Below are 26,897 nucleotides of genomic sequence, written 5' to 3' on the forward strand. Positions count from 1 at the left end.
CCTAGCATTCAGGAGGACGAGGCAGGAAGAATTCAGGACCAGCCTGGGATACAGAGCAAGACAGTACCTCAAACAAACAAAAAGTATACAATTTTGACTTGATTTTAAGTCAGAAAAGAGATATGGACATTATTGAAGTGTGCAGTAATTTTTTTTTTTTTTTTTTTTTTTTTTTTTTTTTTTTTTTTAGTCCTTTCCAACTTCCATGCAGTATGGCCTCAGTCCAGGGCTTTTACCTCACCAAATGCCACTAAGGGAAATATTAAACATGCCATATTTTCCCTGCCTTAAAGAGGCCATGCTTAAATCTATCCAAACCTTTCTTCCATGCCATTAAACCCTCCACAGTAATGTCATGATAAATTAGGGACTGAATGTTCAACCTAACTAGTCAGCGTGGAGGATTGGGCAGGGTGTGTGTGAATACTGACACTGTCATGGGTGTGGAAGGGCCTTAGCAGAGGGAAGAAGGCTTGCCAAGGGTAGAGCCATGCTCCCTTGATGCTGTCTCTCTTTTCTTCCTTCCTTCCTTTCTTTCTTTTTTTTTTTTTTAAGATTTATTTATTTATTATGTATACAGTGAGTATTCTGCCTGCAGGCTAGAAGAGGGCACCAGATCTCTTATTGTAAATGGTTGTGAGCCACCATGTGGATGCTGGGAATTGAACTCAGGACCTCTGGAAGACAGCCAGTGCTCTTAACCTCTGAGCCATCTCTCCAGACCAGCTGTCTTTCTTTTCAATGCAGTGTCGTCCCCCCCCCCCCAGTGTCAATTAAGCCACTGTCTTTCTGTGTCCTCCTGTAGGTAGCTGCAATTAACCCAAACCATCCACTTGCCCAGATGCCCTTGCCTCCATCAATGAAAAACTGCATCCAGCTGGCAGCCTGCGAGGCACACGAGCTCTTGCCAATGATCCCTGACCTCCCAGCCGACCTGTTCACATCCTGTCTCACCACTCCCATCAAGATTGCTCTGCGCTGGTAAGTGTCCAGGTTCTCAGGGACCAAAGGCATTATCCTGGTCACAGCAGTGTGCCCTGTATTCTGATGTCTCATGACCTAGGTGTTTGCCTGGGTCTAGTCTGAGGGTGGATGGAGTGTTGTAGAATATTATTTTAAGGTGTGTTACTTTTGTTTATGCTCTGGAACATTTGTTTAATGGTGCAAAGATGTGTTTGATTAAATAAAATTCACCTGCAGTCAGGAGGCTATGTTAGCGCTAGCTGACAGGAAGTAGCAGGGAGGAGCCAGGGGGAGAAGGGTTTTTAAGTAGGGCCTGCAGACACATAAGGGCTTTTTGGAGGACAGGAGCAATGAGAGGAGGGGAACTACTTGCTATTCAGTATCTCTGAAGAGCAGACTGCCACCTTAACCTTTGAATCTTGAGTTATTTAGAGGAACATAGGTCTAGTTAAGTTCCCTTGTAGTTCTGAAAGAGTCGGATGTTACCGGAAGGATTTTTGGGTCTTGCCTGCCCAACCCCCACCACCGTGGACCTGCAGCCACTTATAAAATAATCATTTTATAAGGCTTAATATTATTTATAACTGCTTGGCCATTAGCTCAGGCTTGTTACTGACTAGTTCTTACACTTAAATTAACCCATAATTCTTATCTTTGTTTGGCCACGTGGCTTGGTACCTTTTCTCAGTTCAGCCTTGGCATCTTGCCTCCTCTGTGTCTGGTGACTCCTGATGCAATCCTTCCTCTTCCCAGAATTCTCCTTGTCTGCTTGCCCCACCCATACTTCCTGCCTGGCTACTAGCCAATCAGCATTTTACTAAACCAGTGTACAAAAGCATTATCCCACAGCCGGCAGAGCCTGAGGGAACAGAATTCTGGCTCTGGCTCTTGCAGCCTAACCCAGCAGAGTTGTAGTTGTTGATTCAGACAGCTGTGGCTTAAAAGGCAGCAACCATTTAAGAAAAAAAGAAAAAAAGGACAACAGTGGAGCTCTTCCCCTTGGGTCTGGTCACATACAGTTTGCTGCTTTGTAGTGTCCAGGATCACCCTGTGCACATCTTTGTTCACTGAGGGGAGTAGCCAGAGGTAGTGCTAAGATTAACCTCACCCGCAAGTCACTTTTATTGGGGAGGAGGAAGTTATCTATGAAAGCAGTCACTGCAGTTCTGCTTAAAGTGTAGTATTCGAGTTCAACCTAGCAGTGAAAAGTGGCCCTCTGCCACCGTCCTTCCCTGAGTCCTGGGGAATACTGCAAGGACATGTACGTGGTGCACCAGACCCAGCCTGTATTGGAGTGCTGCGGCTGCTTGTACTCTCAACTTTTCATTCATGTGCTGCTGGAAAGCCTGTGTGCAGCTGCAGTCTCGCCACCATCTGAGGGGTTTAGATGAGAGCCGTACAGCTGTGCTGGCACATTGCACCCTTTGTGAGATGCCTGGCAGCCCAGACTCCATTTCCTGGTCCTTCCCCAAACTCATAGAAACTGTAGAGAGTAATAGACCTAGGTTTATGAGCAATGTGGCCAGCCCTGGAGTCTCTTGCCTGGAAAAGGTCCACAGACTGTGTGCCTGGATCTAGGCCTAGGCATTCTCTTTTGTACCTAGTGGCACAGCCATACATGACTGAACTACACACCCAAGGAGCATACCATCCCTCAAACCTAACTGTGTAGAAACAGGCAGAATTAACCAAATGCAGGTGTAACTTACACAGGGGAGGAGATATGTGACGTTACAGGTAGCTAGAAGCCACATAAGAAAGAGAGGCCAAGGAGCCTGAGGAGTAAAGAACTGGTTCTGTCTAGTTTGAAATCAAAAGTAGCATGTGACTTCTGTCAGGAAGACTGCCGAGGTTAGGTAGATGAGCCGCACTGGAAACACATGGGTAGGCATTCCAGGGGAGGCAGAAGATGCCAGGTAGCATTAGGAGACAGAGGAAGAAACAAGGCTTACATGGCAAAGGGCTGGAAGGCCCCAGATAGCGGGGTTTGAGTGTCAGGGCTGGAGGGACTTTGACCCAGCTCCTGCACCAGACTAAACATGTTCATCGCAGAATATGCTTCACTCAAAGCCTCATTGCTTATGTGCCACCCTGTCTCCAAGCCTTTGCATTTGTCAGTCGATGGGAACACTATTTTCCTATCTGAATGTGTGTCTGGTCACTTTAAGGTTAAGGAGTGAGGACCCACAGAGTATATGTGGGCCTAGCTATCCGGGAGTTTGTACACTCATCCATTTCCTGGAAGCAGAGCATGCTACTCCAGCTGTTCCTGAGGGAGGCCAAGCTGAGCACTGTGGGCAGGTTTGCAGACAGACATGTTCCCTCTGGGAGAGGGAACATGGGCTGAAAGATTCTTTTTTAAATAGGTGCTTTATGCAAGATGAAGAAATGTGAACATTTCAAGGCAATTCATGACCAAGGACTGAGTGGATTCATGGTACCAGAAGCTGCTGAGTTCCAGGGGACAGATGTGTTCCTTTAGGCCTTGAATAATCAAGTGTTCCTTTACAGCAGCTGGGAGTGCAAATGGAGTACTTTCCATGGCAGGGTTTGAGAGGAGAGAAAGTAGTCAGACAGGCGTGCACTGCCAAACAGCCCAGAAGAATGAACAGACCAGCCCTGCCAGGCTGGAGAGGCAGTCATGGCCAGAGGATGGGCTCATCACCTAAGACTCCAAGGGATAGCCCAAAGAGTGTATGTAGGAAATTACTGGAGAATTGTATTTAAGAAGATGATCCAGGTAATGATAAGGGAGGCTGTCAGTCTTCGGTAGGAGGCTGTGATCATATCTAATAGAATAAGCAAGAAGCTGTGGAGTGGCTGTATGTCAGAGCTGCCAGGGCCACAGTGGATCCCACAGAGCTGGATGCATGGCCACTTCTGTCTTTTCTTTGAGACTTTTGAGCTTTTCTGTCTGAGTGCTTTCTGGATCTAGAATGGACATGGGGCATTAGCTTTGCAGTCACTCTGTGTGCACTGCCTGCAGGCGGGGTCCTGCAGTTGTCTAGGAGGTGACTGGATGTGCAGGGAGGGTGAGAAGAAAGATATAAGCATCCACAGAGCCTGAAACTGTGCCTGGACTCACCTATGTTTTCCTGACACACCACTCCAGTTCCTATGCCAGCGCCTCGGTGTGGTAATCCTGCACTGCCCTTCCATTTCACGTTGGCAAGGGTTGTGCCTATAGCACTGTGCAGCCCTAAGGACTCACCACCCCACTGCCAAGCACTGAATGGGCCACTCTGCCCAAATCATGTGTCAGTGCTTAGCTGCCTGATATCCTTTTTGGGGCTGAGGAAATAAGTTACTTTTTTAAAAGTAAATATTAAGCTTTAATAGGAAGTATAGTAAAAACCAAGTTAATATAGCTATCATAATATGGACTTTGAAATCATTACGCTACAGCTGGGGACAATGGTCCTCACAGCCACTGCCTGAGCAGCTGTGGTGGCTCAGGTGGGTAGATCTTCCACCAAAGTGAGATGCTGAAATAAGACTGAGTGGAATAGTGTACTGGACTCTGGTGCCTCTGCTGGTAGCAGATGAAATATGAGGCTTTGCAATTTTTAAAATTCATTTTCCTTCTAATGGAAAGGGGAGCATATTTTTTCATGTGTACTTACCCATATTTTTAGAATTAGGTTTTATTTTCCATTTTAAAGTCAATTTTATATCTTTTAAATAAAAATTGAATGTATCTTTTAAGAGAATTAATGAAAAGTGCAAAATGGGAAGAAATAACCAAGCTTTTATCTTCAAAGGACAGCAAATGTCAGCTATTTGGCTTATTGACTCTCAGCCTTTGTTTCTGTGCTGAACCTCAAAAACCCTCCCGTCACCCCCATGTCACTCCATGTTTTAACAAACTGCAGTCTGGGGCTTTAGGTTTAGAGTTATGAAGATAAAGGTAGGCTAATTCAGAGGCCTCTCTTATAGAATCAGGTTAGGTGGTGAATAGTCCTGGCTCTTTGATCAGAAACCCCAGCCCTGTTGTTGCAGCATAAAGGATCTAGGGACAGGATGTGAACAGATGAGCATGGCAGCACTTTGGGAAACCATTATTTACAGGCTGATCTGTACGTTGTTGTTTACCAGTTTCTGCTGCAGAAACATGGAACCAGGATCTGGCTAAAAATGACAGCCAGATCATCTATGATGCAAACAACCTAGGAAAGAAAGCTCAGGACCTCCTCTCCCTCCCTCGTTCCCTTGATAATATTGAAAACTACTATCTTCATTCTATAAAGGAAGTTGCTAAAGAATGCTGATGTGCTTTATAAACAGTATAGATGCAGCTGAGCTTTCTATGTACAAAGTCTGTTGGCAGGTGTGTTGAGTCTTAACTGATGAAAAAGCACTTACTGGAAGACATTGTTCTGATATTTCTTTTTTGCCTCCGTCTTATTTTCAGAGCTGATTTCAGTAATTCTTTTTTAAAAAAATTTATTTATTTTTATTTTGTGTGCACTTGTGTTTTGCCTGCATGTATGTCTATGTGAAGATGCCAGATCTGGAGTTACAGACAGTTGTGAGCTGCCATGTGGGTGCTGGGAATTGAACTCAGGACCTCTGGAAGAACAGCCAGTGCTCTTAACCACTGAGCCATCTCTCCAGCCCCTGATTTCAGTAATTCTTAAGTGAAAGATTGTAATATTCTCTATAGTTGCCTCATCGCCTCTTCATATACATCAGTATATTATAAGAATCCAAAATACATAATTTTTCTTCCTTGGCTGTTTTCTTTAATTGGGTAGAATAATACCATTTTGAATGTATTGTGGACATATTTCTGTGCTGCTGTAAGTTCTAACTCTGGGATAGTCTGTTTACTCTGAGACCAGCTGTAAAGGAGATTGATGCCTATCACACCATGCAGCATACCGTTCTGCTGTCTATTATAAAAATGACAGCATTATTCTGGATTGGAGTGAGGACAAGAATTCCTTCCAGTTAAGCCACTGACTTTTGGAGTTTAAATGCTAACTGTGCAGTGTTAAAGATGTTTGCAGCAGGGGCAGTTCTGCTCCCATTGCCCCAGCAAGATAAACCCTGGCATGCATCCTATGTAAGGAAGGTGTAGAGAGCTCTTTGCCATCATGTGCCATTTTGGACACTGTGGTGACACTTTATGTTGTTTCTTTGAAGACTAAGCCCAAAATCTGTAGGAGTTGCTTCTGCAAACATAAGATTTTGTAGTTTAGATAGTGGTAAACCATCTGTTCTCTGAGAAGTCTTCTGAAATTTAACAGCTTTGCTAGAGGACAGACTTCCTGTGTCCCTATTAAGTACTGTGATCTTGTTTAGGTTCTGTGATGTCTGGGAATGGCCACTATAGGCTCATATGTTTGAATACTTTATCCACAGTTGGTAGAACTGTTTGGGAAGGATTAGAAGGGGTAGCCTTATTGGAGAAACTATGGTGGATTCCAGGAGTGAGCTCTCAGTTACTACTCTAGGGCCATGCTTGCCTGCTTCTGCATGTTCCGTACCATGCTGGTCATGGACTTTGGAAACCTAAGCCCCAAATTTCTTTAATAAGTTGCCTTGGTCATAGCAATTGAGAGCTAACTAAGAGTGTATGTGTGCATGCATGTCGTGTGCGTGTGTGTGTGTGTGTGTAAGTTTGTGTGCTAGAAGTGGGTGTGTGTGTGTGTGTGTGTGTGTGTGTGTGTGTGTGTGTGTGTATGCGCACAATAGAAGAGGTGGTGAGATTCCCTGGAGCTAGAATTTCAGGTGGTTGTGAGCCACATGACATGGGTGCTGAGACTGAACTCAGGTCTTCTGGAAGAGTGATGTGTGTCCTTGACAGTGAGCGAGCCACCTCTGCAGCCTTCTTGTTTAGATTCTTTGAAGGAAAGAGAAGTAATCCTTGCAGGCCAGAGGCTGAAAGTCCAAAGGATTGCTGAGTTATCTAAGACCAGCTTAGCCTGTATGGCGAGACCCTGTCTCAAAGAAACAAAGAAAAAGAGAAGTACAACATCGCCCATGTCTGGCTGACCAACCTGGCAGGGTTGCACTAAGTGTCCCTTGACCATGGTCCTGACCTGGAGTCTTCCTGTTAAGAATTGGCTTCACCATCTGGAAACCAGCTATCTTCAGGTCCTATGTAGATCGCAACTTGGCCTTTGAGTGGTTCTGAGCCACCCAAGCTGTACAACTCTTCAAGTATCCACTCAGGATGTTTCTCTCACTCTCACACTCAGCATCCCATGATAGAGAATGAAGTGCTTATGACTTTGGTCATAAGAAAAAGAATTAGACTACACAGAGTGGCCTGGACCATTGACTCCCCCAGTGAGCCTGAACTCCAAGTGACATAAGGGACAGTTAAGCTGATGGAATCTAGAGGGAGCCACACAAAAGCTGGAGAGAGTCTGGGACTCTGGGAGGTGGCTGAGTCCCCACGGGGGGGTGGAGTAGAGACAGAGACAGTGAAGCTAGTCTTCAGGGCATAGACAAGGGCAGGCTGAGAGGCTTGTAACCAACAGTGCAGCCAATCTCCCCTCACCCTGGTTGAGTTCGCAGCTTTGCTGTGTGGCTCAGAAAGGAGGACTGACTGAGGAAAGCAAATGTTATGGGTGTAAACTACTTAGAAAACAGTTTGGGGAATGAGACGGCTCTGGAAGAGTCAGAGAAAGGGAAAGGCAAGAAGAAAGAAAGAAGTGAGTTGTGAAGCCCCCTCCCAAACAAACCAGGTTGTCTCACCATGCTAGAAATGACTAGCTCTGAGGCGTGCAGGTGAGTGTACAAAGAATGTAGGAAGGAACAATCAGACAAAAAGAAGAGTGGACTCTGGAAAATGCACTCAACAACAGGGTGAGCTCTGAGACAAGAGTGAACATGAGTGGCAGCTAACCACAAGACACACTGAAGACAAAATACAAAGGTTGAAAGTCAAAGGATTGAGAAGACAGAGCAGCTAGCAGAGGCTAGAGTCCTAGTTGAGTCTACCGTGGCACTGAAGCGGGCAGACAGAGTGTTTCACTGTGGAAAGGAGCAAGAAAGCAGGAGGGTACGGTCTTGACAGGGTGACCTTGACACATAAGGTGAGACTTAAGCCAGGAGCAAGTTCAGAACTCTCCAGATAGCAAGTTCCAGCAAAAAAGAGGATTTTAATAATAGGGTTAATCTTTCTGAAAGGACAGGTGGAGGTAGACTCTTGTGATGGCATTTCACCCACAGACCTGGAGATTTTAATAGATTGCCTCTGGCTTACTGGGTGGCACTACCTCCATTAATCCCATCATTCCCAGTTTCTCCTAAGGCTCCCCTGTTCTCTTAGCATATCCCCAAGATTAGTCCACATTCTTACTACCTCTTGCAGAATTTTTTCTTCCTTTTCAAGAATAGTGTTATTTCAGAAGAGAAACAAACAAACAAAAAGGAATAAAGACTGACAGAAAGAGCAGAAAGGAAATTGCATTGTATATAGATACACACACACTGAATGCATCATTGCAATTGTGTCGGAATCCTAAAACAGCAAAATCACAGAATCAAAGAGAATGGATGTCAGTGGAGCTAGGAATAGAGAAAACAAAGCCATTGCTAATAAATAGAAGTTTCCGTTAAAGAAGGTAAATGGGTTCTAGAGCATTTCTGGACCACACCATAGTTATGATTGGCATACTGTATAAAATACTTAGACAATTTGTTAAGAAGGGAGATTTCACACTGAGTGCTCTCAGCACAGTAAAATAGAAGAAAAGGGCCCCATGGTGAGCATCTTCTCAATCTCCCCTCTCATCCTTTCAGAAAGATGTGGGAAAGCCTGACATTCTTCAACTACCAATTGGATAATCACAACATCTAAACAAATAATGTCATAATCACCATGATGGAATAATGCACACACTTCTGTGAGATACTGCATGAGTTTTCCTCAAGAGCAGTTTTGTTAGGATCATGTTCTGTGTAATGAGGGAACCAACACTAACTGGAGAAGGAACCAGTCAGGTATTCCGTTCCACATAAGAACCCAGATTTTACTTAATTTAGAAAGGTTGCTGTTTTCCATACTATGATCATCACATGGGACTTAAAATAAGAAACCACTTGATTTGGTAGCTAGGTGAGAGAGAAAGATTTCACCTCTATTTCAAAGGGAGAGAGGAGTCAGCTCTCTGAGACAAGGGGCTACTCTGCAGCTGTGTCCTCTCCAGAGGGCCTGTCTCAGCAGAGAAGACATCTGGGTTTGAACGCTATTCAAATGATTTTGCTTAAAGTCTCTTCTCTTTTTGTTAGGGTCAGGGGAAAGTTCCAGACTTTCGATGCTTCCCAATGTCAAAGACATGACCCATCATGTAATATTCGTTTTTTTTTTTTTTTTTTCTATAATATCACAGGTTTTTTAAAGGCTTGCAAAGTGTCTTATTTCTTATTATTTCTTATTTCTTAGTTCAGTTTCTTATTTTTGGGAACTATCTAATTTTTGCCATCCCAGGAAAAGTTGAGGTCCTTTGGGCACTGAGCTGTAGTATGCCCGCTTGAGTCTGTCTCTGGCTGTGTGAAAGTGGGAAGGAGACTCTGAGAAGATGCTGCATTGGTTGTGCATGGGAACTCCTGAAGGAATCTGTCTGCAGTGATCTTGGCTGATGAGAATTTCAGTACTGTGGAGAGGTTGGAATGTTACAGGTCCAGAGGCTAATCATCTTATGTTCGTCTAAGTTCTGACTCTCTGGAATAGCCATTCCTTGCCCTCCTCTGTGTCAGAACTACTGTCTTGTGACATCAGGTAAAACCTTTTAGAATCTATTGACTTAGCAGGCTACTAGCATCTACCAAGTCACAAGCTAAGAATGTCATCAGATAGCATCTTGGGCCAACACCAAAGCTTCCCTAATCTCAATGTACCTGCCTCTCTGATGTACTCACCAATGCATTTTAAACTTGCCTTGATTCTGTAAAATGATAAAGACTTTGCAAAACTTCTTCCACATTGGAACATGGAATTTTGGGTAACCTAAATCTGTATTTCCTAGCCCTGGCTCCAGAGTAAACTATCTTGTATTCCCTTAAAAAAAAAAAAAAAAAAGTAGGGTTAATCACCCAGATCTATAGCTGCACATAGGACCCTCTGTCCAGGAAAGAATATGCATTATTTTTGCACATAGATGGCCGGCCATTCATAAAATAAACCATGTCCAGACTGCAAAGGAGACATCAATAAACCCAGAGGCTCTCCTTCATGTTTTCTTTGTTCTCTGACCACGCAATAATGAATGGACAGCATTTAAAGAGATGCTGGGAGGGACAGACCTTGTGGTTACAGTTCTCATCATATTTCTCAAACCCTAGTTTAAAAAGTTAATGCCCAAAAAAATACTTAGAAAGAAAAAAATTGGGGGTAAAAAAAGAAATACTAATTAAAATGTGTTTTGTTTAGCTTATTATTGTTATCGATGTTGAGACAGAGCATCTCTGTGCCTTGGTCTAGCCTGGAACTTGCAATCAATCCTGCCTTAGCCTCCTGCATGCTGGGGTTACAGCAGAGTGCCATCAGGTATGCAACTTGAAAATACTTCAAAAGTAATATATACTCAGGCTGAATTCCAGTAAAAGCACATGAGCAATGAGATGCAGCTCAAACATTTAGTCCGAAAATGGAGACTGAGGAAGGAAAGAGTCAGAAAGGGTGCAGTGAGTTTTGTCATTGTTTAAGAAAAGCATTTTCGTCCTCATACAGACGTTAGAAAAGAGAAGGTGTGGAATGTTACTTGCCACATGCTAAGTCAGCAAAATCAGACTTTGCTGTGGGGCGGGATGTGCCTACCACAAGGGATATCAAACTTGTTAGCACAGTGTTGGGAAATTAAACCTGAGGATTCATAGAAAGGATGAAGTGCAGATTACACAAGTGGTTCCCCTCAGGAAAGCGAGATGCAACATAATAAAGGAGAAAACCGAATAATGACATCTTCTGCTTAGCTGCTAAGAATGCACATGACACAGTTGGACCACCCCTGGCAGATCCTTCCAAATACTAGCATGCTAGGAAGAGACGGGAACACTGCTACTGGCTTTAGACTGGGTTGTCTCTGAGCCCTGACCCAGGGAGAGGCTCACCATCACTTCCTGTTCAGCCCCTATACTGGGAGGACAGGCATTTCAGGAAAGCTGTGGGAAAAAAGATAGGAACACTTGTTGCCAAAAAGGGAGCTAGAGTATATTCCCACATAGCACAATTATATATGTGAGAAGTCATGGAGAAGGCAATGGGAGCCCCTGGAACTAACAGTCTACCATAGCAGGGCCCCAGGACCTGAGATAATTACCCTCAAACCAGTTGGAGTCTTTTGTTTTATTTTTTTCTAACCACTATCTGGTTTTCATTAACATTCTAAAGTACTTGTGAATAAATAATAACAAAATACATGAAGAGCTAAGGTTACAAAACTAAAACGTCATACAGATTAACAGTGAGGCAGAATGTGACACTGTAAAGGTGGGAAGACCTAGTTTTATGTGTGTAGGTTTGTGTGAGACAGGTTCACTCTTTGGCTTAGACTGGCCTGAAGTTAATGGCAATCCTCCTGCCTCAGCCTCCCAAGTGCTGTGATTGTAGGTACATTCTTACCACATGGAGCCAAGATTCAGTAATTTTAAATGTTAATTCTCTTAAACTTTATCTATAGGCTTAGTGGTGTCCCAATTAAAATCTTAACTTTAAAACAGAAGCACAGAGGTTATAGCCAGGACAGTTTGGGAAAGGCTCAATGTTTTATACTCAGTATAAAGAAAGCTACCATCACGTGACAGTGATGCTGCATGCAAACTGCACATTGGTTTTTGACAAAGATGCCTAGATAATTTGATGAGGAAGGACTGATTCTCAAGAAATGGTGGTTAAAGTCGTATATTGAAAAAAAAAAAAATCAAAGAAGCTTGCACCCTTCATTATATCTTACAGAAAAATTAACACTGCTTTCATTCTATATGCAAGAAGAAAACTAGAAAACTAGATGACATGGGATTTTAAGATCTCACAAATGTGACACCAGCAGCACCCCACCCTTTAACATTGAAATGGTCGATAACAGCTGCTGCTGACAGACGTCCTCCAAAAGCAGTGGCACCATCATAAGCTGTAAAGATAACAGTGGTTTATATTATGTTAAACTCGGGTGACCAGATGACACAAAGAACCAGAGTTGCTGGGGTCACACACACAGGCATGAGACTGTCTACAGATGGTGTGAGGGGCAACAAAGTGTTCTCTGTGGGGATTGTGGGGACTAGAGAAGGATAGTAGTCCCAGCTGCAAACTGCTGTCTTAAACTGGTATATTTTATTGTATGCAAATTGAACCTCATTAAAGTTGATTTAAGTGTTTTTAAATGCAAAATGTTGAATGAAGAAATAAGAAAGTGTTAGATTTATAGCACAGTGCTTTTTTATAAATTAAATACTGTACAGTAGCAGCCATTTAAGTGTATGCATATATCTGAATAAAAACACAGAAAAATACCTATTGGATATGTGGATGGGGGCACAGGGGGCACTCTATGATTTGAGACTTTTCAGCATCTAGAACTAGGAGTCAGTATGGGTGTGCTGTCGGGGGGCAAAGGGGGTGTAAAGACCAGCTCTTCACTTCTTCTCAGAGCTGTCACAAAGTCCAACATAGTTCACAGTAGCGGGAGCCAAGCAGTAGTGGGAGCACTGACCCAGTTGTAGGCACCTACGTCCTTTGCAAAACATGCTATTTCCTCATAAAGATACCTAGTGAGTGAGTGTTTCTATCTACAGAACAGTTATCTTTTGATTTCTGGTTCCTGATTTGAAGCTTGTCTGTCTTCTAATTTTCTTTTGGCTCACACTCCTCTCCTGTGTTAATTAATCTAACATGGAGCACATTATCGGGAGTGTTCTCAGTGGGCAGTTTATTGCATCTGGAGTCTTTGTCAAGGTTGACTGCACCAGCACCTGGGGTGGTGTATGAAGATAGCTGAAGGGCAGCATATGAACAGAACAGAACACACTCTCGACATAAGTGTGTTCAGAAGAGAATAAGGTTGCATGCAGTTTGGCTCACAATAGGGTTCTCATGGTACTGTGATAGTGATGTGATTCCAGGAAACCTGCTCCCTCCCTGTCCTCCTCACTGGCATCAGACAATGGTAGGAGAGCTACTTATTTTCTGCTGTTAGGATATCAACCATCATCACATTGTTTCAGATTAGTTCTGGTCCTTGTTGGAAATTGTGCCTGCAAAGCATTTAAATGACCTTATATTTATAGAACAATCGCTTCTGGGCTGCTTACTTGCTGATTTGTGTCTTCAAACTGCACATCTAGGCATTTTAATGTCTGACCACTTGTCTGATTTATGTGCACATAGTATGCATAGGCTGACAACTTTGATCAGTGATATTACCATGTTTCATTGAAGCTTGTTAGTCCATATGGCTGTATATTTAATAACGTACACTCATGGGCTCTGTCAGTGAATAGTGGTACTTTTTGGGTGGTGGTCTGCAGAAGCAGTCTCATTTCCTTTCACCTACATTACACTGAGGTGCCTCTCAGATGACATCTTTAGCATGTCAGGGCTGTGCTGCCATGTAGGACCTGTGCAGATGGTAGCACAGCACTGCACCATTGTTTTAAAGTGCCCTGAACGAATCTTGGAGACAATTAGCCTATTTTCCTGACTTCTTGCTATTTGTGCTACTGCTGTCTGTTTTAATGACACAGGACAGGCTTCAGTAAGCTTCAAAGGCTACTTCCATGCACAATGTACTAGTTCTTACTTTTTGTTAAATTTTGTTTCCATTGTTGGAATTTTGTAGGTAGCCTTGTGAGTGCACAGATGATAAGGATTTATGAGTCCAAGTGGCTGTCTACTGGGAACGGAGACTTAAAAGGAGAGGGACACACTTCCGTCTGTGCTTTGACAATAAGAAGGGGATGGAACACAGTGTCTTCTCTGTTGGGGCCTCCTGTGAGGGATGAGGTTGCATTGGAGGGAGAGGTGGAGGAGGGAATCCTGTGTAGATGCTCCTGTCCTGGCCATAGGCCTATGTCAAGCTTAGAGGATAGAAACAGCCCAGTATAGCAAGACCTTTGAGTATCAGAGGGCAGAGATGGTCCCCAAGACACAAGAAACAGGATGAGGTTACTGGGTGAAAAGCAATATGACAGTTTCCATATAGAGTGACTAAAATATATCACACATATGCCCTTGTATGTTCACTTGCTGTCACTACATACAAGACAGGTGATTGCTATCCTTCTGGATGTGAGCATCCCAAGGTAAAGGCACCAGCAGACATGCTGTGTAGTGGGTTTGGGTGAAGCACCATCTAGAGAGGGTAAAAGCAGTGTCCTCACATAGTGGAGAGCATCACAAGGGAAGAGAAGGGCCTAGCTGGATCCCTGCAGTCCTCTCAGGACAGAGACGCTCTGAAGGCCCATTCTTAGTACCTCACACCAGATCTTAGTCCTCTGAACAGTTCAGGGCAATGTGTATATTCAGACCATAATAACCAACCAGGAAATTAAAACCTAATTGGGAGAGCATGGATGTGGACCTGGGTCAGTGTGGCATGGGCTCTGCCCAGGAATGAGCGCCCAGTGCTTATAAAACAAGTGTCCAGATAGTTTATATTATAGTTTCTTTTATATGCAGATAAAATTATCAATTATAAATCTTCTTTAAGAAGCCATGCTGCTATGCCATTGGCTCAAAGCAGCTGGAGCCCTCCATCCACCTCACTTACAAAGAAGACTTGATGCTGGGAGAGTTGGAAGAGGCAGGAGACCTCTCAGTCCCTGCTTCACAGGAGTGAAGGCCAAGGACTGCTTGGGCATCATATACAGTGCAGAGTGGAAAAACACTCCCGTTAGGTACATGTTACCCTCGTCCAGCTGTCTCCTCTCCAAAGTAAATAAGCAGGAAAAGAGAAAGAAAAAAATAGGACAAATGAAGGAAGTGAAAATTAAAAGATGTTTTTGGCATGGGGAAGGGTGTAGCAGGTAGTGTGGGTACAGATCACACACTGTAACTGCCTTGTGAGAAGTTGCTTTCCCCTTAGGGTCTATTTGGGACCATCTCTGGTATCTTGGTGTAAAAACAGATCTTAGCAGAAAGCCAGATCAAAGATGAGATGCTTGCTCCCAGGCTCTCTAGCATTTACTTCACAATACTTATGGCTGCAGGACCTTAGGGAGCCTGCCCAATAGTGGGGCCCTGGATCATGGACTCTGAGCTAGGGTTGGTACCTGTCCTTGATCATTTTTATGTATGTGTTCACGTGCATATGTGCGTGTGTGCGTGCGTGCGTGCGTGCGTGCGTGCGTGCGTGCGTGCGTGTGTGTGTTGAACACTGAGCTTCATGCATGCTAGACGTTTACTGACTAAGCTACATTATCAGCCCCTGATGCTGATTCTTAAGTAAATATGAACCTTCGCCTTTGGTCTTGCCCTCCCCAGATATCAAAGACCAATGTTAATTAGTCACTCCTGAGGACCTCATTGGGCGGGGATTTGAACCAAGTCCTAGTTTTCACCACCGCTCTGTACAATTTCATCTTTGTGTTTGGACGCATGCCATTCCTAGTGAGCAGAGCCCTCCACCACAGTGTGAGCAGGCACAGAGGATCTGTCCCAGATCTCTCCTGTCAGAGACAGTGGCATTTTGAGCCTGATGGCTATTGGTGATGAGGCCACCTGACTGAAGCCCACCCGCCCAGGCCAGGCCTCTGTATGCCTTGTGGTGCTGCAGCTTCAGGCACCATTTGTCATCAGTGCACCCAGGGGACTGCTGGAGGTACTTGGGGGAAGAGGTGCTGCAGTCAGGGCTGACTTAGGCCACAGTGAGCTGCACTCCAGCAGGGGTTTGAATGTGCGCGCTGGTAAGGAGCAGTACATTCCATGAGTGCATGGGGAAGCAGTCACTTCAAAGCATCTCTTTCTTTTATGGGGCAATTTTTCTTTTTCTTTCTCATTCCCATGCCAGTTGTTAGCCTTGATGCTTGTTGGAAGGCTCTTCCCTTTATTTTGATTTGTGCCTATCCCACCTTCCAGGGTAAGCCACTGGGGCTAACCTTGCTGGCCAACTACTGCTGGCCAGAGTTGGAATTGAACACTTGGAGTACTGTGGCCTCTGCCAGCTAGTTTCTGCTCTGTGGTACTGGTACCTTTAGTGAGCCATTGTGTGGCAAAGCTCTTCTAAGGCCATACACAGTAGCTTGCTTGTCCTGCTATACACACTAGCTTGCTTGTCCACCTGTCCCATGAAGGGAACACTGTAGTGGGTAGCCATCCCAGCATTGGCCTGGAAGTTCCAACCCCCATTGAGGCTTCGGTAATGGTCACGCTCACAAGGCAGGGCGGAGGGAGGAAGCAGAAGACCCAGGATTGGGAGGAGGTTTCTCTCTTGGTCTGGGATGCTGGACGCAGGAGGTAGACTGAGCAGAGTTCTCCAGAGAACACCGCCAGACTGCACCATACCTTTGCCAGACCCTACAACCTATCCCTTCATTTGTAAGTTACCTCACAAAATAAACCTCCCTTTTAACTACGCGGAATGGCCTTAATAATTACACCAATAGAACACTGATTGATGGTCTATTGGAAACAGCCCATGTTAGTGTGGCTCTCTGAGAAAGCAGAAACTCTTGAGTGTCTGAATGCTATCTGGTCCATTCTTTCCCTTGGGTGAGTCAGTTTCTCTGTGAGGATGACACTCTGCTTCCCAGCAATAGAGAGGCAGTGCAGCTGTCCAGGAAGTACTGTGGAATGGGAGCTGTGAGGTCTGTGTCAGCCTATATTTATTAATTGCATAATACACTGTAATTTACAAGGTACTTCCCACATGGTTTCATATGCGTCTTTGCTAATCACCAGAGCCAGTCGAAGCAGCCATAAGTCGGGATGCATGCACATGTGATTGGTTGGGGACCAGGTGTTAACCTGCAGCTGCCCAGCGTTGCAGCCTGACTTGCAGCTGAGCCTACTGGGTGCCCACCCCTGCCTGCTTTCTCCATTTGCCTGCTGCTCCTTCTCCAGAACCAGCTTACATTCTTCCTAGAGCTCACAGGCTTCTCTGTGGGCTGAGCAGGGCTGCCCTCACAGTGCTGTGATATAGCTTGCCCCAAGGACTCATTTTGCAAAGGACCACAAGATGCCACAGGAATGTGAGGTCCGGACACATCTATCTTCAAGGTATTAATTAGTCGTTCCTTTCTCTTCCTCTCTGGCATGGAAAGCTTTTAAATAGTTAAACCATTCTCTAAAATGTGACTTTCCTTGCTCACTCCCTCACACACTTTGAATGAATGTGTAAGGAGCTAATGAAGTCCTGCCTGAGTGAATATATATTGTTGCATGAGCATGTGTCACGGACCCCAATGCCTCAGACCCGTAGGGACTGGCAAAGCCTTCCCAGGTCCCTTTGTCCCTTTGTATACTGTCCCTTTGTCCAGGCTTCACATCTGCCCTTACATGGGGCCACATCTTCCTTTTCTTGCTTGCTTTTACCACTCCATGCAATGTGAACCACCTAGAGCAAAGCCACACCCCTCCAAGGGACAGGGAGCCCTACTTTGAGCAGCAGAAGCACAGGCTTGTGTTAGCTCCCAGAGGTGGGGCTGGTTTTTCAGATGGGGCAGGGCCTGGGGAGCTATGGTAAGCCTTTACTCCTGTCTTTGTCTATAACCATTTAAAAAAATTTTTTTTATATTTATGTTTTGTGGATGGGGTGTGTATATCCCACTGGTGCACATGTTGGAAGATAGCTTATGGGAGTTAGCTCTAGTCTCTCAACATGGGGTCCTAGGGATCAAACTCAAGTTGTCCAGCTTGGTCACAGGTGTCTTCAGCCACCTCTCCACCCTATTCTTCTTCCTTTGGCTCTGCTCTTTGGCTTGTGGTGCATCTTGAAGGGTTTGTTGCTGCAAAGCAGACTGGGATGATGTAGGACTAGAGATGTGACAGACAGAAAATCTAGGGTCAGGTGGGCTGTGCTTGCTCTGATAGAGGGCACCTGCTACACAGCCTGTAGCTAGTTTCAGGAAGAGGTCTCTGTAGGGGAGCAGTTTCAGGTTGTAGTCATACTACAGGAGGAAGTTGTGGTTGCTGAATTTTTGCACAGACTGTCAACATTCACACAGGGACCGGGGAAGGCTTTTTGCCAAATCCCTAAGCCTGACCTGGGAAGGCTTTGCTATGGGTCTGAGGCATTGGGGTCCGTGACACATGCTCATGCAACAGTGTATATTCACTCAGGCAGGACTTCATCAGCTCCTCACACAATCCTTCAAGGATCCCTTGCTCCCCATAGGCTTATTCCTTACCACCTGTTTTCTCTGCTTCTGCCTCAGTTTAAGGTCCCTTGTTTACATCTTCTCAGAGAAGGTCCTGCTCTTCCAGCTGAGCATCATCCCTCTAGCTGTATCCCTCTATGCCCCTGAGTGCCACAAGCAAGGCATGAGGCTGAGAAGAGGGCAGAGACACGCTTTGTGGGTTACAGTGTCTGAATTACTGTTGAGCAAGGTCTACCGTCTCCACTAGTTGGCTTATCTGCTTCCAGAAGCCTCTGTACCCAGTGGAGTACACCTGATGTTGAAGCCACAGACCAAGAACGCAGTAGAGGAAACATTACCAGCCTCCCTACTGTTGGAAGGGGACAAGTCAAAATGTATATCACACCTTCTAAACAGCACAATCTACATTTAAGTTTAATTGGCGACTAGTCTGACCTCATTGCCTGTTCTTAGAACATCAGTAATTGACTGCTTGTCATAGCACTTTCTCACCTCCTAGCCAGAGGCTATTTGGCCAGTAATTCTGCTGCTGGTGAAAGTGAGCACACAGAGAACCTAGACTCAAGTCCATTGTCTATCTAGCCATGGCTGCAGTTCTCATTTGCTGTAGGAAGCTTGCTTTCTGATAAAAGGGTTTTTTTTTTTTGCCTCTGGCTGGACTTCCCTACAAAATCTAAACCGGCTATATTAACATCATGTCCATCTGCTTCTGTTAAGACAATGTACTTATGGTCATAAAGCAGCTGGTACCTGCCAACTGCATAATTGATGAATGGTCCATTCAGAAGACGTTAAATCTATGTTAGAGACATTAATGTTCAGATGTGTTCTGGGCACTTAGTTTGCCTTTAGTGGAGAGAGCCTAGGTACTAGAAGGAGTGTGCAACAGAGAAGTATATATAAAGTCAGAGATGTGCTCTCACCTCGGCCCATCACTTAGCCATTCACTAGGTCCTTTAGGCCTCTTCTGAACATCTTTCTCTGGTAGAGGGCAAGAATAACAATGGCAGATGTGAACTGCCAGCCATAGAAGTCAGTCAGTCGGGAAGTCCAGCTTCTGCACTCTGGCTTGAAGGCACCTCAGAACCTTTGCAGTGGACATGCTAGGATAGATTCCTTCATGATAGACTTAGGCATAGATGCCTTAGGTTGGTTGACTTAGAATAGAAAACTCGGTGGAAGACTGAGCGCTGACATCTTTGGTTGCCCTGAGCTGGAGGAGAAGTACCAACACAGGCAGGTGGAGACATGAATGTTTCCTTCTTGCTTTAGCTCTTTTCTAAATGACAAATGTTTCCATTAATTAACTTTTAATTGGCAAGTAAAAACACCGTTTTGTCTTTGGCCACACATTTTGGGTCCTGCCTTTTGCCCCTGCTCTAACACAGGTCACCCTCCCCTTGCTTCTATGTGGTTCTTTTTTCTGTTTTGTATGACTGTTAGGAGTTAGACCTGAATCAGTCAAAAAGTCACTGGGAGATTTTCCAATTTTTAATGAGACTGAAGATATTGCTCAGTTGTGGAGCATGTTTGAAGGCTTGGGTTCTGTCCCCATTTTCCTCCTCTATTCCTGCTAATAAATTAACAGGGGGAATGTCTAGGTTTAAATTACACTGAACTTTTTCAAAAAGGGTCCTGCTTATAGATACTATTATTTGCTTGCATGAGCCAGGGCCTCAGCATGTAGCCCAAGCTATAATACTTCTTTTTTTTTTTAAGATTTATTTATTTATTTATTATGTATATAGTGTTCTGTCTGCACATATCCCCCCAGGCCCGAAGAGGGCACCAGATCTCATTACAGATGGTTGTGAGCCACCATGTGGTTGCTGGGAATTGAACTCAGGACCTATGGAAGAGCAGTTGGTGCTCTTAACCTCTGAGCCATCTCTCCAGCCCCACTATAATACTTCTTGATCCTCCTGCATCAGCATCCCAAGTCCTAGGGTTACAGACAGGCCTGTATCATTCTGCCTGGCTTGATAATTCTGAATTTGTGACTCTTTCTCTCCTGGGAACTCAGAGCAGCTGAAAAACAACAACAAAACAAAACAAAAAAACCATTAGTGTTTTCTGGGAGACCTGTGCGAAGGTTAGGCAGATATTAAAATGTGAGATTAACTCTGAACTTGGACAACCCATCTGACTGTGTCCCAGCTTCAGCACTCAGGAGTTTCCTTGTAGATGAGGCCTATTACAAGAGCAAAGGAAGGGAGAGCAATCTCTCTGGTCTCCTAACCTGACCTTTGCAAGTGCTGCCCTTCCTGTATGTGAGGAGGGAGTACGTGGTCCCAGCCTGCTTCAAATTCCTCCCAGCCAATTTCTTTTCTCACTTGAACTTGGATGAGAGTCAGCCTTGGCTCTGGGCCACTAGTGGTGCAGCAGTTTCAGAGCTCTGTGGTGACATCTTCTCAGTCCCTGTGTTAGGGACCCCTCATGCTGTGCTGCTCTCAGCATGCCTCTGGCCAGTCTTACCTATGGTCAGGCCTCTCTTAGCTGCCACCAAACGGTAAGTGGTGGAAACGTGGGCTGTGTGGTGCCCTTCTGTCTGTTTTGTCCAGATGATCTCCAGCCTCCTGCTTGTGACAGTCCGAGAACTTTGTGTGATGCTTCTTACTGCAGAAAGGAAGTGAGATGAATGATGGTGACAGGTTAGGATCTAAGTAGTTGGTTCTTTGGAATTTAAAAGAATCATGTTTTAGAGTCCATCTAAAACTTCTACTATAAAGCTACCCTACCTCCTAGACAGATTTTTAGATGATGGCATACCTGTCTATGGTGAACACCAAGTATACTTTTGAGGTGCCTGTCTGCTGTTGACTGTTTTCTCTCTGGCAGTGTTGTGATTTCCAGGGGATGGTAGCTGCCGCTGCATGGCCATTTCCCATCAGTGTGCAGTCAAGAAGCATTGCCCTAAATGAGAAGGCATGAAGGTCAGAGTTCTGCATGTGGACCTCTGACTCTGTGTTTCCTACAGTAGTCTGGCACCAATTCTAGTCCAAGTCCATGCACAGTATGCACGTGGTGACTTGTTTACTAGGTATAAGTTGGACTGAGGAGCAAGGAGCCTGAAGCTGTCACAGACTAGGGACAGTTCCGTGAAGGGGCTCCTCTGTTCTGCCATGTGGGCATTCCACTGGGTAAGATGTGTTGTAAGTTTCCTCCCCCAAAAAAGTTGCCTCCATGGGAAGGAGTGTTACAGCTGTTGATAGCCTCAGGGAAAACATGAAGGGGCCAGGTGTGGGGAGTCAGGGGTGCACCTTTGAAAGTTTGCACCCTTGAGATGTAGAAGCTTTGTGAAGTAGATAGCCCTGAAAGGTTTTCTGCCCAACAGCTGCCTATATTGACTGACTGCCTTTTCTTTTAATTGGAAGACATGTTTCAACCATTTGAAACAGTGGTGAGAAAATACTAAAATGATAGACAATATGGTGTCTCAGGGAGCAGTACCCTTGCTGCCTGCTGTTTCCCAGCCTCAGTGTCTCTTACTGAAAGGAAAAGTATTGGCTCAGGACACCCCAAGACCAAGTTCTCAGTACAGAGGAGTTTTATTTACCCCAGAGGGACAGAGGGCAAGGATATGGGACAAAGACAAGAGATAAAGGACGAGGGAGAAGGGGAAGGGAACCAGGGAGGCGAGACAGGGGTATTGTCCTGGTGGGACAAAGGACTGTCTCTGGATAGAGAGGAGACAGATGTGACCCATAGGCAAATGGTGGTTTATAAAGGTAAAGGGGGAAAGGAAACCCCGTGTTAGGGTGAGGTGTTGAATTTTAAATGAGCATGTTAATTAGGTGAGCCAAAGGGAACTTTTGATAGCTGAACTTTGGTAGTCAGCCTCAGGAGGAGGAAGTATACAAATAAGGGAGTAGACCTTGGTGGCTAGCTTTAGGAATGTAATCTAATGGTTTTTAGCAAGCGGAGGGGATGGCAGAGAAGGCGAAGGCCTGCCAGAGCCACGTGCTCCCCACATTGGAGAGCTGGCCAGAGTTTTTTCACTTACTAATGAAAGGGTTCGTTTTTCTGTTAGGTCACCTGGTTCTACAGCAGAGAAAACACCAGTTCCTTCCTTACATGTGTCTAATCCTGACAGTGGTCCTAGAAGCTGCCAATGGGAAGCCATTCTATACAGTCAGAAGTGAAACCTAAAGTTTGTGAACTAGCATCGAGGTGGGAAGTAAGAACGGTTTAGAGATCTTACTTGGTAGGTTCATTTGAGACAAGGCTCCAACTGGCTGGCATTGTCAATTTATTCATTTGCTTACTTAATGTGTATTGGTGTTTTGCCTACAAGTATGTCTAGTGCAGCACTTGTGTGCCTAGTGTCCCTGGACCCCATGGGACTTGTGGTCACAGACAGTTGTGAGCTGCCATGTGAGTGCAGAGAGTCAGACCTGGGCCTCTGGGAGGGCGGCCAGTTCTTCTAGCCATCTTTCCAGCTAGGCTTTATTTTTGAGTCTATCCTTAGGCATTCTGTCAGTGTGGGGGTACAGAGACACAGCTCCACTCTGCCATCCTCAGCAGCCTCAAGAGTTCTTATTGGGTTAGGAGAAAGCAAGAACACGTAAAGGAGAAAGCCCATACCTAGAGTATGTATGGCTTTGAGCTTATCTCAGAAAGTAAGACATACCCAAGTGTGGCTCCTGGGGGAGACTCCGATAACTGTCTTAGCATTAGCTAAGAACCATTTGTTTCTTTTCTCTTTTATGATACATGAGGTGGCTCTGGTAATGCCTTGGGTGGAATTATAATCTGACAAGGTGAAATCAGGAGCCACTAGGGCCGCACAAGGTGCTTAGAAATGTCCTTTCCTCTTCAGTGGGGTTTCTAGTGATATTCCTAGCAAATAATCGACTCACCAGCTGGCAATGGAGCTGGAACTTTTGCTGCTCCGTTGGACTTAAAGTGAGGGGCACCTTTCCCTGCTCACACCCCCCCCAGGATTTCCCTGCTTTTCCATTTGCCGTAGTTTTATAACGTTTCTGTAAGTGGAACAGAGCAAAGGGTTTTATAGACAGAAGAGAGCTGCAGAGAGCGGAAACAAAGACCAAAAAGGAATCAGAGTTCCTTGTGAGGCAGAAAATAGAAAAGGGATTGGTTAGCCTCAGGTCACTTCTGGTATAAGGATTAAAGCAGGCTGGAACCTGATTGTTGGTGGCAGGCTGCAGCTGGCCTGCTGGGGGAAGTGGTGTCTCCTCTGGCTGGTTCCTGGAAGGTGGAATAACAGCCCAGTTTCTGACTGCTGTGTAGATGCTGCCAGGCAAGGCTGTTTGGATGCTTAGCCTGGTTTGTGTCCCCACTTTGTCCAAACCAAAACAGCGGCTCTTGGTGGCAGAGCTGCCGCAGAGGAGTCCTCTTGGCTGGTGTTATCTGACTTCTCAGTTTGGGCTTCAGAAGACATCGGTTGCCTTTTGTTTGTATTTATCTTCTTTTGAGGACAGCCACCTCACAGAGGTTCCAAAGCACTTCCTGTGTATCTTTCCCTACCTTTGGGTTGTCCCTTGCCTTCTAACGCCGGTGTAACCCACAACTGTCTTCCATACAGTTGTCTCCCACAACTGTCTTGATGCTGGATGTGCCCAAGAACACTTGTGCCTGCACAGTTAAATGGCCGTTTGGCTGGGTGTGAAATTCTGGTTCCAAGTTACTTTTCTTCAGTGAGTGAAACACCCTCTTCCATGGTCCTCCTGCCTCCTGCTTGTTCTGATTACTTCTTTGAAAGCTTCTGTTGCTGAAAAGTCTCTGTATTTGTTGTTTTCAGTGGATTGTCTTTGTTGTTTTTTGGTTTGGCTTGATTTGGTTTAGTTGTTGAAATTGGTCTTGCTGTGCTGCCCAAGCTGGCTTTGAACTCCTGGGCTCAACAGTATGCCTGTCTCAGCCTCCCAAATATCTGGAACTTCAGGTTCGTACTACTTTGGCCAGCTGTCCTCAGGACCCTTGAACTTCACTCTGGTGTCCCTTATTTACAGGGGTCCTCCATCTGTAGAACAGGTGCTGCCTCTTACTTCATGAGGAGAAGTAGACACTCACATAAGACACAGGGTGACAACCTCCAGATAAAGAACACGGAGCAACTTTCAGCTGTTTGACTATTTTATTTCATTTAGTATTTTAGATAGGCTTTCACTCCACAGCCCAGGCTGGCCTTGAACTTGAAATGATCCTCCTGCCTCAGCCTCCCAAGGCTTTGGTTTACAAGTATGATTCACCGTACCTGGCCAGTTTTATGGATCATTTGAGGGTTTTGTTTTTTTAAGGCAGTCTTTCTGTATAGCACTGACTGTCCTGGAATTTGGTATGTAGACTGGACTGGCCTCAAACTCACAGAGATCTGCCTGCCTCTGACTCCTAGGTGCTGAGATTAAAGGTGTGAGCCACCATGCCCAGCATTGAGTCATTTTGTTTCTTCAGTTTATCCTTGGCCTTCATTGTCCAGGAACACCCTCATATAGAAGAAAAGAGAATGAAAGGTGAGACCAGTTGTTGTTCTGGTGTGGAGAATTGATGCTAATGGTGAGGGAGCTTTGTGGGTTAATGCCAACTTAAGCATGTTGCTCTTCAAGTGACCATAGCCTGGTTAGTTTAAATGTCTTTGTTTTAATTCCATATTTAAGAGAACTGTACCTTTCGCTGTTATAAAAATGCTATTCTCCCAGTCAATAATCAAATTAGACTTTTACAACAAAGTATCTATCAATTCCAAAATCTGACTGTTTTGATGTTTTCTCTGGCTTTTGACATTATGCCACCAATTTTGGAAGTGCAAAAAGCTGCTTCTGCTCTCTTCCTCAGAGTAGTGTCAGCCCAATTGGGTGGGGGTGGGGCAGCCGGTAGGATTGGACTGATCTCCCTAGGAGCTTGGTTGTGGGACTGACCTCTTTGGCTTTGTTCCTAGTTACAGAGTGTCACTCTTGATCCTGGAATACAGCATGTGACTAAGGCAGGATCCCTCTGGGAGTCCATTGAAAGCCCTGAGGCTTCCCGGGGCCTCTAATTGGCGAAATGAGGCCCTCCTCTGCCTTCTTGGGGCAAGAGACTTGCACTCCCCAATTAATACTTTCAGCCTCCCATTGCCACAGGGATCCTTGCAGTCACATCCTGTCTGTAGTTCCCATGAGTCAGTGCTAGAGGAAGGTTTGGCTCCCTCCAGTCTAAGGTTATTACCCGCAATTTCCTGGCAGCCTTCACTGCTGATCTCTGATCCTCAACTAGGGAGACTGCTCCCGCTGTCCCCATATGTTGTGTGAATGTGTAGCTCAACAGGTGGCTCATCCTTTGCCAAGGTTATAGCACTTCCAGTTTCTCTTCTGATCGTTCTTTGGAATTACCAAGTGGTTGTTTGGTTGTTTGTTTTTAACTTATTTATTTATTTTATTGTTTGGTTTTTTTGAGGCAGTGTAGCTTTTGGAGCCTTTCCTGGAACTTGTTCTGTAGACCAGGCTGGCCTCGAACTCAGAGATCTACCTGCCTCTGCCTCCTGAGTGCTGGGATTAAAGGCATGTGCCACCACCTCCTGGCTCCAAGTGGTTGTTTTTAATATTTTATCTAGAATTTATTATTGCTTTTGACAAAGGAATTAATCTGATACAAATGATCCTGTCATTACTGGGCTCCAGACATCCCAGTCAATAAATCCATTATGGATGAGAAGACAAAACAATGAGGAGTGTGGCTCACACAGGACACAGACCCCCAAATGTGTCTCCTATTGGTCATGCTTATCCAGCAGGAGATCTTGATGCTGTTGGAGCTGTGTACATCCATGCTAACTCCAAGGATGTAAGATGCTTGCAGGGGGCTGAGCAGAGCTCTTAGAATATCAGCAGAAGGATCAAGCTACTCAGAGTCCAGCCACCAGCTTGACTATATTCAGCATTCCAGCTCCCTTAGACTGTAAAGGAGCTGTCCCTATAGTCAGAGAAATGTGGCCCCCAGGTTAATTTGTTTTGTTCTTTGAACCATAGGACACTGGCTGCAGCAGCTCAACCAAAAAGCAAATTTTCTCCTACTGCTTGAGCTGAGCCTTGTTTCTTGAGAACAGAGAACATGGCTGGGCAGTTTTGCTCCATGTCCTGGGCAGGAGCCATTTACTTGGCACATAACATACTGTTTGTATGTTACCTTGTTGTCTTTCTGCTTCTGTATCTTTCTGTTCCTCTCTGTTTTCTTCCCCTCTTATCCCACTGATGCCTCTGTCCTCTAAGCCTACCACTCATAAAGGGTTTTCGTCCTTGTCTCCCTGTTGTGGCCTGATCTTTGTACTGAACACAGTGTCTGTTGGTGATATGTGCATTTTACAAATGTCCTGGTGAACCCATTGTAAGGTGCAGACATCATAACTGGGAAAAATACACAAGCTGCAGACTGTCCTAGCTTAGCTCCTAGCTGAGAAAGAAGTAGAGAGCATCATCGTTAGTTTCTACCAGTAATGCTGGGCTGGCTGAGAGCTGCCACTCACTGTTGCCTGTAGCACAAGCATGTGGGCTACTGTCAGTGTGTCAGAGTTGAAAGCAAGTCCCTGCAGAATGCACTGAAAACTGTAAATGGAGTCATCCTAGATTGAGGTCATCTCATGTGCTGTGTTCCTGCTGCAGCTTTTGAAGGGGTTACTGCTCTTAATTTTAAACAGATAGTGCAAGCATTGTACATTTCTCCCACTAAAAATA

At 45.0% G+C, this 26,897-nt stretch overlaps 1 protein-coding gene across 1 annotated transcript in view; it reads left to right on the forward strand.

The window, feature by feature from the left end:
- The window catches only part of Rptor (regulatory associated protein of MTOR complex 1), a 349,556-nt gene that overhangs the window by 183,792 nt on the left and 138,867 nt on the right, over positions 1 to 26,897 (forward strand). The window contains exon 6 of the mRNA XM_036195340.1: positions 806 to 981. Coding sequence (XP_036051233.1) covers positions 806 to 981 — 176 coding nt within the window. The remainder of the gene's footprint in view (positions 1 to 805; positions 982 to 26,897) is intronic.

Source organism: Onychomys torridus, chromosome 8 (assembly GCF_903995425.1).
Source record: "Onychomys torridus chromosome 8, mOncTor1.1, whole genome shotgun sequence".
Taxonomy (NCBI): domain Eukaryota; kingdom Metazoa; phylum Chordata; class Mammalia; order Rodentia; family Cricetidae; genus Onychomys; species Onychomys torridus.